This window comes from Rhea americana, unplaced genomic scaffold, assembly GCF_003343005.1.
Source record: "Rhea americana isolate MKP2758 unplaced genomic scaffold, rheAme1 scaffold_9, whole genome shotgun sequence".
Lineage (NCBI taxonomy): Eukaryota > Metazoa > Chordata > Aves > Rheiformes > Rheidae > Rhea > Rhea americana.
The window spans coordinates 9,350,839-9,364,069 of NW_028187088.1; the positions used below are offsets into that span (position 1 = coordinate 9,350,839).

General features: G+C 39.1%; 1 protein-coding gene across 1 annotated transcript; it reads left to right on the plus strand.

Annotated features, from left to right (window-relative positions):
* Window positions 1-6,221: 6,221 nt before the first annotated feature.
* Window positions 6,222-11,971, plus strand: STMP1 (short transmembrane mitochondrial protein 1). The gene is made up of 3 exons (XM_085324076.1): window positions 6,222-6,364; window positions 9,570-9,623; window positions 11,512-11,971. Exons 1-3 carry the CDS (start codon window positions 6,350-6,352, stop codon window positions 11,590-11,592), a joined length of 150 nt encoding a protein of 49 aa, XP_085180202.1. The 5' UTR covers window positions 6,222-6,349; the 3' UTR covers window positions 11,593-11,971.
* The last annotated feature ends 1,260 nt before the right edge of the window (window positions 11,972-13,231 follow it).

Below are 13,231 nucleotides of genomic sequence, written 5' to 3' on the forward strand. Positions count from 1 at the left end.
TTCTTTACTTAATATCCTGTGCATTCTGTAGAASTTGAATTGTTAAAAAGTTCTAGTACTATTCTGAAAAGCAATTCCAGAAAATTGGTGTCCTGGTGATTACTGTCATACTATGAGTTACAGGATTGTTTCTGCACTGTCTTGCACCTGATGTAATTGTGACAATTGTTTCTAAACCCAGCTGAACTAGGAGCTCCCACCGCTACTTAAAAGCCATTGCTTGAAACTTAAGACCTAAATCTTGGTGCTGGCACTGCTGCCTTCTGCAGGTCCAGCTCAGACTGGAAATCATGACACATATTTATTATCAGCTCATGCAATTAAACATCTCTGACCAGAGAAGAATTGAGGTCCTTCTCATACTGCTGTCCTTCTCGGGCCATAGGCCAGTAGGCAGAGCCAAAAGGTATCAATATTCAATAATTAACYGCTTGACTCAGCCTCTAATGTTCTTAAATTCCAGATCTTGGGAGCACATGTCACAAAGTTATCAGTCTTCTTTTTGGGGGGAAAGCTTGGGGGGGTTAAAAAAAAACCACATAGGGTTTTTATTGGGGTGAGAAGTTTCTACTTTGCCTGGTAAGGCAGAGGGTTATTTCAGGATATTTAGATGCAAGCTTTGGTGAGACTGAAAAATCTGCTTCCTCCATTAACAGGAAGAAGAAAGGAGTGGCTGGATCTAAACAGAAAGCTAAGYACATAGCTGAATCACTGGATAAGATAACTCAGGCTGGATCTCAGGAGGTCTCTTGCCTAACCTCCAATTCAAAGCAGCAACYTTGAGCTCAGATTAGGTTGCCCAGGACTTTATACAGTTGGGTCTTRAAAATCTCCAAGGATGGAAACAGAACAGAATCTCCAGACAACCCATGACAGTGCATGACTATCCTCATGGTGAAACAGTTGAAAGCTAAGTCAGTACGTAAGTTACTTGTACATACATCTGTTTAGAAGGAATGGGAAGAAAGGGATAAGGTAAAGTCCATTACCTGAGGAAAGACAAAACCAGTGAAGTGAAAAGTCAGATGTTAGCTAGGTGAGCTAAAATAATCTGCAGGCTGGGATAAGGATATATTAGTGGGTAATGTAATCTGAGGATATATGATAAATTCATAAATAGAGCTTGAAGATTTTTTTCTTATTTTTATCAGAAGGCAAAAGTAAATGACAATAGTAGGATAGAATTAATGGCAGAACTGACAGGAAATGCATCTTGATGTATCTACAGAAGAAAAGAGGCAACTTYGAACTCTCTTTTTTCTCTCCACTCYCAAGTATTTCTTTGAAATTTATGTGWTTGTTTTAGAAGCATCTGATTATTATTAGTATGATATAAAGAAGAGACAGTATTTTGGTTTAGTCAAGCTACTTCCGAAGTCCCTCTGTCCTCCTTTGGGCCAAGCRACTTGGGATTGCTCTAAAGAGGGGCAAGTCCTAGGCTTTTAGGTTCATAGATTGAATCAGGACCATGTTACCAGACTAAGGARCAATTTCTATTTTAATGGAAAATGAAGAAACAGTCAATCTTCATCAAAGCTAGGCTCCACTCCTTGGTAGCTATATCACCCCTAGGACTGAAGCAGGTCTCTCAGCTCCCACCTGGGAGTCATGCTGCCCTTCTGCTCCTGCTCAGAGACCTTCCACTTGCAGGTTTTGTGTGGACTCATTGGAACTACACTTCTCTTTCCACCTATTAGAATTTATTTATTCAGGTTTTAGGAGATTCAGGTGTAGTGTTAACTTAAATCAGACTTCAGCACTTTCACATCCATTATAAAGAAAATTACATTTTTTCTTTTAAAAAAATAAGTAAAGTAAATGGTCTGACACTTTAAAAATTTTTTTATATATATTTGTTTTAAGTATTTGGATTGTGTATTGAATTAGGCCAATTGTCTGGATTTTGTGGTGTCAGGAATTTTCTTTGTATCTCATAGTACTCTGTGCAAAAATWAGGCCTTACAAGAGTCAATATAAGCCACCATAAAAAAATTACCCCTTATAGTTAGTAATTGTACTTGAAAATTTGGCTGTAAATAACTTCAAACTCACATAGTGAGTCACTGATATCTTCTATTTTTCTGTGTGCATGAAAAATTTCCAAGGCCAATGATCTGTGAACTCTGGAGAATCTGTGGATGACATGTAAGAAGAGAGAGGACATAGCAGATGTTATTATGCAAAACAAATTTTCAACAGGTTTAAGTTAACTTAACTCTAGATGAAGCCTCCTTTGGAAAAGATTTGAGGAACTACAAACTGAAAGATAAAACTATTCTTTCACAGTGACACAGGCAATTCTACTTGGTATATTTAAAGCTAGGAGGTTCTGATCAGTTTTTGATAAGCTGATTGCCCTGTAATCCTAATTCCTTAGTTCATATATATATGAATATATTTGTGTGTATATACACATACACACACACACACACACACTAAAATGTGTACAGTATACTACATTATATACTAAAAAATAAAGACAGAAGACAAATCTCTGGATAAGTAGAGTTCCTCAAGGCCTGTCCAAGCACATCACAGATCATATAAAAGATATTTTCCCAAGGCAATGAAATAGAACTGAAAATAAAATCTAAGAATTAAACACAACAAAATGTAAACAAGTTTTAACATATGGTTATCTGGCTCCATCTGGTGTTTATTCACAGAATTTCTAGTACAAGGAAATTGATTTCCACTCTCTTTTTCAGCTGTAGATTGGAAGTGAAAACTGGTTATTTAAGACTCTCAGATTTATGTATTCTGATGTCTTGTAGTCACAATTGTGTATAAGCTACAGTGAAGATACATAAAGAATACTTTTTTTGGTCTTTATATCCTATAACTTAAATCATATTCAGATCTGACAAAGGGCTTCTGTGGCCAATAGTTTATCATTTWTCCTCACGATGTCAGTTAGACTGCCAAAATAATATTCCTCTGTATCAAACTTGTCTCACTTACATCCTTATCATGGCTAAATCATCAATGYTGCTGCTTTATTTAAATGAATGCCCAAACACTTGAAATACAATTAGCACAAGAATTCACATAAAATCTTTATTGAGATTGCTTTCAGGTCAGATAGTATCATATTTACTGACTGTACCGCAAAAGCATATTGGAAGGAAGAGTGACAAGACCACTGTTTGACTACAAATTGTGTCAGATGTTGGTGGAGAAATTAGCCATAGAGTCTGGGACATAAATCACTGAATGTAAACTCTTCTTTATTAGAATTTCTCAAAATATATTGGCATAACACTGCCTTTTTCTTCTGCATCTAACATATATAATTGTCTTGTCCTGGTATGTGCTCTACTAGCAAATTTATTTTTAAAAGAGGGTAAATTAATTRCTGTCCTTCTAGGAAAGGGATTCASAAACACATTTCATAGAGTGGGCTATATATACAAGCACATGCATGTAAAAAGCAACATTAAATCAGTATGAATGCACTTTTAAATATGATTTTGCAATTAAGAATAAAGTAGCCAGCACTTCTTCACAAACAAGCTTTTTGGATATCTTGTGTGTTTGCCTATACTCCTAGAGCACCTGGGTAAAGTAGATAACACTGAGAATGTCTTACTCAGTAACAAATGTATTTAAAATCATGCATTTTTTTGTTCCTATCTTACTTTAAAAGTTGGGTTTTCCAACCTTCTCATTTAGGGTAGCTTACTTCTCAGGATTCCCAGGRGTTGTTCTAAAAGTAAGATATTGTTCACTACATGTATGGGCCATGTATTACTGCGGCCATTACAATTTGCCTGTGCATATGTATCATTCAAAATTATCAGACTGTCTGCATGTCTTGTSTGCAGCTGACTGACGAACTCACTGTGCTTGATATTCAGCATTTCAGATTTAGTTGTGTCTGAACACATGCAATAGCTCCCAGGATCTCACTTCTGCTCCCTGACTCTTATGCTCTTGTCTACATTGCAGATATTGCCATTTATGGATTTGGACCAACTATCTTCTTGCACACAAGACTCCATTTCATGTGTGGCAAGGTGGAAGGAGGTAAAAGAAAGATGCTGCAAGTCAGCTATCAGTCTCACTGGTTCCCGGTTTCCCTGCAGTAGTCAGCTGCGTGTAGTAAGCTCATAAGCTCTGTATCATACCAGCTCAATGTACTTCTATTCAGACTGCTGCCCCTCATCCCCTCCTTACTCTCCATATCACTGTTACTAGTCCTTATGGGAACAGCTGGTAGCTACAAGAAAGGAAGCTACACCAGCTGCCTTAAAAAAGAAAAGAAAAGAAAAGAAAAGAAAAGAAAAGAAAAGAAAAGAAAAGAAAAGAAAAGAAAANAAAAGAAAAGAAAAGAAAAGAAAAGAAAAGAAAAGAAAAGAAAAGAAAAGAAAAGAAAAGAAAAGAAAAGAAAAGAAAAGAGAAAAGAAAAGAAAAAAGAAAGATGTTTGAACTTCAAGCCTGAGAAGGATGAAGGATTGTGGCTTGTATCATCCTCTGCCTGGACAGGCAGGAAATGAAACATGGGAAGTGAACAAAAAGCAGGCCATGTTAACTGACCCATCCCTGAGCAGGGGAAATAAACAGTCTGGTGTCTGACAATATAATGGGCGCCTTCCATACTTTATGGGAATGCTGCCCAAATAGCATCAGTGGTGTTGGGGAAAGGGTCTCATGCACCTCCTTCTGATTCCTTTCCTTCTCCAAGATTAAATAAACATTCTCTGAGACCAAGTTACAGCCAGTGTCAAGACTGCAGTGAGTGCTGCCTGCTTGTGAGACTCTCTGGTCTGAGGTGAAGGCAAATGTGGGGGAAGCTCAAAAAAATAAGCTTTGCCTTTTTTTATTATTTTTTTTCCAGCTACAAAAGCCTCACAGTTGCATTTATAGTTGTCAAAACCAGACTGAGTTTCTTCCAATAACATATGCCATCCACCATACCCACCCTCTACAGTCTCTAACTCAAAATGATTCAGCGTTGGCTGATGTAAATGCAATGGATTTACTTTAAAGGAAAAAATGACTTTTGGCTACCCATTAAATGTCACAGAGGAAAATCATGGCATGTAGGAAAACAACTATGTACAGCACTATTGAGCCAATGCTGTCTAACAGATGTTGTGCTCATTATAGTCTGAGTGTAATAACAACATGTTTTAAAGAGCAGAAAACAAGAAGATCCTATCTCCTGTTGGTAATACTGTGGAGGCATTATTGTTATTAAAAGGGGACCTGTCTGCTCCTTCTGGTTCCTGTCATTTGCTCAGGCTGGAGTCTGTAATATTTCCTGACTGTACATATGTAGAAGGCCTCAACATTAGGAAAATATTTATTACCAGATGATTCCTTCTATTTTCAGAACAAAAGTAATTTCTAACATTTTTAGGAGTGGCATTCTGGAAGGCAGGCAAGAAATGTTTCAGGGAAGTAAGAAATCATAACCCCAACTCTGGTGCCGTATCAGAATGAGTCCCAGCTTGCCATTTCCAGATGTTAGCTTTGGCCTAGGCAGGGAAGAACAGTGCCAGACTGAAATGTAGGAGAAAGCAGTTCCACCTCCAGCTCCTCGCTACAGTATCACCATGATCATAAAAGAGAGCCATTTAGTATCTCTTTCTACTCCCTTTCATAAATTGAGTAGGAGATGCTTCTTTGCCTCACCAAGCAGCCCGGGAAGGGGCAGGTAGCTAGGTGTACGTATTCTGCTTAGATGGATTTTTTTGAGCTACGTGGGAACCGATGCTCGCATCTGAGTTAAACTTGATTTCAGGACAGAGTTGCCCAACAGTTCCATAACAGCCATGTCTTTTTCAGCTGAAATGGGATGTGAAAACAAAATTTCAAATATATTGCAATAAAAGGTTGGAGAGTTTATTGACTTACAGCAYGAACAATGTCTCTAATTGACATTTAGTACCCAAATCTGTTAATTGAGTGCAGTTATTACAAGAAATTAAACYGAGAGTGTTTCATAAAGAACAGCTGCTCTTCATTTTCTAATTGTGTTGGTAAAAAAGAAAAAAGAGAAACACAGGCTTATTGGAAGTGCTCATAGGATCAGTAAAGAACTTGGGTTGGAAAGGGCTCAGGATGTCTCTGGTCCAACCTCCTCCTCAAAGCAGGGTCATCTCTGAGCTCAGACTGTGGTGTTTTTTGGGGTCACCCCTTTGCTGACAGCCTCCCCAGCCAGCCGTCCCCTGGCCACCCCGCAGAGGGGAGGCGGCGGTGATGCCTCASGGCCGCCCGGCTGCCTCAGGCGGCCCGCGCTCTGCCCGCCCCTCCGCGGCGGCGAGGGCGGGCCGGGAGCCGGAAGAGGAGCCGCCGCCGCCCGCCTGACTTCCCCGGTAGGCAGGCAGGGAAGCAGGCAGGCGCCATGCTGCAGTTCTTGGTAAGGCTCCGCGCGGCGGCGGCGGCGCCGCCATTTCGCGGCGGGGTGAGACGGGGCCGTGGCGGTGTCATGGCGCCGAGAGACCCCCCGCGGTTTGGGCCGCGACCCTCCGCGGACGCCCAGCCCCGCGAAGCCGCCGGCTTCCCCCCGCCTCTCTGAACACCCTCTTTAACCGAAACAGCCCTTTTCTTTTATTTTTTCTTTTTTCATAACACCGCCGGGCTCCGGCTAGGCCTAGGGGGGCGGCTCGGCGTTGGCTGCGATCCGGGCTGTGCCTAGTGCCTCAGAAACCAGCCGCTGCCGCCGGGCCCCTTTGGCTGCTCGCCCCCCGCGGCGTGGCTCAGCCGCCCGTCGGGTCTCTCCTCGGGTGCTGGGTGCTTGCTGGGGGGGAAACGCAGCTGGCCGAAACCTGTGAAGCCACCACAGGCTGGTGCTGCTTTGGTGTCGAGGGGGTAGCCTGCACTGGGCATATGCACCTGCCTCTTTTTGTAAGAACAGTAGTTTTGGCCTTTTGCACACCCCCAAAACTTACCCCTGGAGACCAGAATTCATGTATGTTTATGCATATATACATAAAAGCAAGTGTTACTGTTTCATTACTACCCTTCATAATTCTTGAAACCTCTTTGCCAACCCTTGTGCTGAAAACCAGTAGATGAAAGGTTTTTATACTTCTCTCATTTTCTGTTTTCCCTTCTGTGTGTTCCCACAAACTCATCTGGATGTTTGAAGTTAAGATGCCTGACTACTCTGGTTGAATACTTTATTGGCACTGCTATTTGTACTACTGGATGTGAAATAAATTGCCCAGCTGAAATGATCCTGTCCTGTAGCAAAGCATGGCAACAGTCTCCTGTTTTCTCATACCTCTGTGTAAATCTTTGAGGAATACTCTTGGTTTTTACTTGTGTTCAGATATGCTCCAGTACCTACAAACAATATGTGCTATCCTTTAATCTTCTGTTTTGTTGGGGGAAAAATAAGTTAGCTAGCTAACGTTTCATAATAAGTGTTGGTAGGGAGCCAGATAAGATGACCTTTTTTAAGTTGGGAAAGCCTTGCATGTTTTTATAAAATTACTAAATAAGTTTTATTCTCTTACCCCAACTTAAAACCACAATGTAATAATAAATGAATATCAAAGTCTCGGTCATTTCTGTAGCTGTCTCATTATAATCTTTCACTCCACTGAAAACACTTGGTCACTCTCTAAGTTCCTATGTTTCTCAACTCAGCTGCTTGCAGCTAATAGCATTTGGTTGCAATTACTACATCAAATCACTTCTTAATTAAGACCTTTGTTTAATGTCTAAAAGTTGAAGAAAGGGCATATTGATTCTGGGTTTTCTTCCTTTTTGGGTGGAGGGAGGGTGTTCTYCCTTGTTTGGGCTGTAGGAGAGAGATAAAGGGATAATCTTGCAAACCTTGTATTTTTGCTGTCCAGAGTTAAACAAGTGTTTATGTGATGTTTAAAACAGAACTTGAAATGCTGGGTAGCAGTTGGAAAATGCTGAACTCTTGTCAGCCCTTGTTTTCCTTAATTAACATGTGCCTTTTAACATCCTGTATTTTCTGCTGTCCAAATAATTGGAGTCTAAACAGTGAGACTTTTCAGTTGTCTTGAATTGTCTACTGACTGATCTTGAATGGAGTGATAGTCTTCTCAATAAAGGAGCGTACTCAAAAGGAGTACTTGTGTTAGTCCTTTAGCTGTACAGAAAAAGGTTTACAACAGTGGAGTATAAGAAGTTGTCCATCTTTGGAAATGGAATTTTTTTCTGGGCAAAGAAACTAGAAAACTGCTAGTAAACAAGGAGCTAGTCTGTCTTTTCAAGTGAATTCTCAGTTACTTGCAGTTGTGGTTCATGTGGCAGCATTCAACCAATTTTAGTTTTCCATAATTACCAGACAAACACGTTTTTTTCACCAGTGGTACTTGTGGAGTCTGAATCACTGAAAGGATGAGCTGTACTGTATTCTGCTTTGGGCATGGAAAAAATGTCTAGTGGCAAATTTCTTATTGTGGAGAGTGGTTTTTTATTTTAATAAAATATTCTGCCATCACTGGCTACAGTTTTCTTAGAACYGGCCTTGGCTACCATATGGAGTGATTTGTCCAGTGACAGTGAATGAAGGCACGGTATTAGTAGTCTCCCCTTCCAAAACAGTCAGATGAGCTTGCATAATATGTGTAGACTTATGAATATAACAGTAAAAATAATGTAGGGTTTTGGGGAACTGCCGAGTAGAAATTGTATCATTTATGTTTGAAGAGAGGGATTTCTTTCCCTCCCCAAGTGACATGACACTTAAAGATTTTCTGCATCCCGCAAGCAGGGTATGGGACAAACTACGCTTGTGTTTTGCTCTACTTGCAGTGTGCAGTTTCACAGACAGCTTTCAGCAAATACAAGTTTGCACTGTTGTCAAAAGAAATTGTGCCCTGTTTCTAACCAGCGGTGTTTATCCTGTCTTTCTTAGAAGAGCCCCTAGATCGGAGTAGATTTGACTGAAAACTAATCTTTTGGGGACTGAGGGATTTGGAAGATACTTAATTGTTAGTCCTTGCACAAAGAAGCAGCAGAAGTACAGAGTGGGGGAGAGGGAGGAGCTGCCTCTCAGTGAGAGTGCAGCTTTACATCAGTTTGGCTAGGTAGKAGAGCTGTACTCTTAAACCTCCTAAAGGGAGATAGATCTTTTGGCAGTCAGGCCTCTGATTAAAGATTCAAACTTGTGATCCTTTTTATTACTGTGTGTTATTGTGTTGCATCTCTTATGTAATGTGCTTCCCTAGTACCATGTGTTGTTTTAGCGACATACTGCTTCAGGCTTTTCATTCGCAGACCAACACCCCTGTCACCTGTAGATCCCTGTTGTTGTACAGTTCTATTCCCCTACTTTTATCRGAATTACTGCCTTTGTGGATGTGCAAAGAATTTTACTGGCAAAGATGATCATGCCTGATCCAAATATTTTTGGGGATGTATACTTAAAAGACAGCTGTGCTATATTTTGGAAATGATGGTAAAGTTTTCCTGGTGATGAAGTTGAGTAAAATGTATCCCTCTTTGGGAAGAAGGGTGCAAAATTAAGTATAAATTTGAAACTTTTTAGTTTTCTCACGACTTACTCTTTTTTAAAAAAATTTAATCGGAATACTTTTTATGAAGAGATGTAAACTATATTTTTTTTCCTTCATTTTTAGGTTGGCTTTACTCTTGGCAATGTGGTTGGGATCTATCTAGCTCAGAATTATGATGTAAGTAGTCTTATGTTCTGGAAATTTAATCTAAGCCTGAATGAAAATACAAAGCTGTTTTCCCTCRGTCAGAATTGAATTAGTCTTTATTTTGATGAGATTTTTTTGGATTTGGCTAAGATGCAAATTATGCTAACTTTAGTTACAGTTGAATTCAAATTTAAGTGGAACCAAAACTGCTACCTGTTTGACTTCTTGTCTATGATACAGTAATGCTTAGATATTCAGCTGGTATTGGACCCCTAGAGTACAAGTATTTTAACTAGGCATCCACATAGTGCAACCCATGAGTACAAARGTTATAAAGAGAGATACAGAAACGGGAGAAATTGAGCTGGTCTGACAGTTGCTCATGGATTGTACCATCRATAAAATACTGATTTCTTGACACCGATACTCTGCTTATGGTGATACCCRGTCAGTACAACCATTTGTTACTTAAAAGTCTTTCAAGGCTTCTGAAATCTCTGTCTGCTGTACCAGTGRTGAAAATGAGTTTTGCCAGCTATTTGAGAGAGTTCAATATCTGCTGCCTGGGAACAGTATATTAACCTGTGATCTTTATTTTCTTTGTGGACTGAGACTTTTCCTGGTGAAAGTTAGAGTAGAAGAAGAAGATTTGGAGCTATTTTCAATATGAGCTTTTAAGTTCTGCAGAGCCAGCAGGATTCCATGTAAGAGCAGTGCCGCTTAGCTGTTTACAGGCTGGGGAAGTAAATGTAACATACAGTTATTTCTTTTCTTTTGCAATTTATACTAGCCCAAWTTTTTTTAAAAAATAGAGATGCTGATGCATCTCTCTCTCTGATACTATTTTTATTTTCCTTGGACATTTAAGTCATCTTGCTAGCTGAATTCTTATTTTTTGCTTCTTGCACACTGGCAAACTTCTGTGATACTTCCTGTCCAGTCACTCCAGTAACAGGATTAATAGTAGTGCTATCACTATTTGTTTTTAAAAGTTAGGAAAACATAGTCATGAGAACCTATTTGGATGTATCAATGCATGTGGTAAGCATAGTACAGTGCTTTTCTGGCAATGCTATTATAATAATATATTGCCACAAGAGGGGGACTTCTGCTTTTGATTTGGAGGAAATGTTTCCTTGGTAATATAACACTGACTTGTAGTATGAACCTGGTATTTTTATTGCTGGTATCTGAGATGATTTGTCTTAAATGACATCTAAGATGACTTGTCATAGTTACGTCCTAATCCTTCAACTGTATGTTTAACTATAAATACATGAAGAATTTTGTTCACAGTAGTGGACTTCTCTTGCTTTAGTTTAAATGTGAGGTGTGTTACAGGCTCGGTTCTTAATTTCACTTTCTCRAAAGGAGCTTGACTTGTGAAGGGAAGAAGAAACTTCTGGTATTTCCTGTGCTATCAATGTCAAACCATCCAGTCRGAGGACTGCAGTCTTTTGAATTTACTCTCCTTCTGCTCTATGACTAGAGTACAGCTAAAGTATATATCCATGACTTTCTTCACAAATACCAATGAGAACTATTTTTTTGCCCTCATTTAGTCAAGTAGCTTGTGAAATTATATGCTGCCGCTTCCTAGTTTTAGTTGAAGCAGTGAGATTTTTCTCCTTTATGTTCCTGGCAACACTGACTTTATTTAGTCTTAAATATCTGCCTATTCCAAAATATTTCTTGAAGCCTCCTGTGACATTCTTTCCACTGTTATTTTCTTAGTGTTACTTGTTTTTGACCTTTRTGCAAAGTCCTGGAAGCGAGCATCTTTTAGAAACCACTTTAAACTGTAGAATTTGCCTCTGTGTTTGTGGTATGGTCTTGCATGCTGAAGCTCATGTGTCTTAGGTGGTTTTGGTTTGATTTTTTTTCTTCCTTTCTTTTTTCTTTCTTTTCTTTTTTTAAGATTCCTAACCTTGCAAAGAAGCTTGAAGACTTTAAGAAGGATGTGGAAGCTAAGAAGAAACCTCCCAATGACAAATCCTGAGAGAGTGTTACCAGATCACCTCTGTGCAAGTGTCATGGATGCAGTTTACCCTTCAGGCAGCAAAAGCCAAGCAGCACTTTGGCCTGGGAGGTTCTTCCACATTTAGTCTCCGAGAACTGGAATATATTTGTTTTAAAAGAACAATCATGAACTTTTCCTAGGACTAATTTTAAGAGGTTTCAGTATTTTGGATTTGCAGCTATGTGTGACTGGAAAATATTGTTTGTATTTTTTGTTATTGCTTTTCCTAATATTTGTAACTCATTTTTACCTGATCCAACTGGAGAATGGTGTAAGTCCTGTTACTATCCATACCTCACACTTTGTAGTACCATAATTTTAAAACATCACAAAATAAATTAAATGCATCAAGAGGTAACTTTCTGGGTTTCTTGTCATTTGTTATAAGCTGCACGACTTCACTGTCCTCAAAATCTGCGTTCCGTTATTGGAGATGGGAACTCCCTGGGAGCCATAAAAAGAGAGGTGGAACAAGGAGCTTGTGCTTCTTTTTTCATTATGTTAAGTAGTCACTTCCACCAGTGTAAATTTTAATACAAACATGTCAGGTTCAGAAAAGTGCAAAAGACAATCATCTTTAACTAGCATTTCAAGTTCATTTTTATATCTGTTACTGTCTCTTCCTCTCTTCTCTTTTCTCATTGRTCACTTGAAGATGTCTCTTGGAATGGTGAGAGATAGGATGGGAGAAAGCAGAGTCATCTTCCAGATGTGGTAACCAGGTCATGAGAAGATYTGCAATTACAGTATGAATCCAAGCCACTTACTCCTTCTGGTTAGTGTTCCAGTTCAGGTACTTATTCTAAATATGCTTTTTTACTGCCTCCTCATATGGAGCAAGGGTTGGTGCTAAGTATTTCTACCAAATATGTTTGGTATTTCGCTGTACTWCTTCTGCATGGTCTTCAGCCCATTACCTTTGCATTGTGCTCATTTGCCTACCATGCGTGTTTTTTTTTTTTTAGGTTTAGAACCATTCTTTTTGCTGTGCCCCTTATTTTCTGTTTGACGTGTTCTTTACCCTTTTCATCCACTAAAATTTTATATGTATACAAAAAATATATATCATGCTACAGTGCTGTCCTCTTCTTCCTGAAAGCAAAATCTGCCTTTGGGAACCATTGCTTTACCCAGATTCTATTGTAAATTCCTAGGAGAATACTGTAGTAATTAAGAATTTATATAGATCTAAGCGTTTTGTTTGATGAACTATTGAATTAATAATATTAACTTAGATCTTTTTYTACTATAAAACAGAAGAATACCTTCAACTCTGTAATGAGTGCAATCGCTGAGTCCCCTTAACAGTCTTCTGTGGACTTGAAGGGCTGCAGTAGGAAGTGATAGATAATTAGTCCTACTTTCAGTACTAAATACACTAATCACAGTACAATTACTATGGACTTTGCTTTCATCTGCTGTGCTGAAATTGAGGTGCTCTCTTTCTCTATTCATCACTAACTTAGAAAAATGGACCAGAAAGATGTTTTCCTTGCTCTTAGTTACAGTGCCTGGTAAGCTAGCCTTTACTGGCAAATAAGAGGAACAAATGCAAAGAATGACCACCTCTACTTCATCAYGGTATAGGTTAAAGAATAATTAAAGCATATCTACATTA

Bases quoted from the DNA above. Each gene is read 5' to 3' on its own strand.
- STMP1 (XM_085324076.1), top strand. The intron at 9,624-11,511 runs GTAAGTAGTCTT...TCTTTTTTTAAG, and splicing joins ATCTAGCTCAGAATTATGAT to ATTCCTAACCTTGCAAAGAA.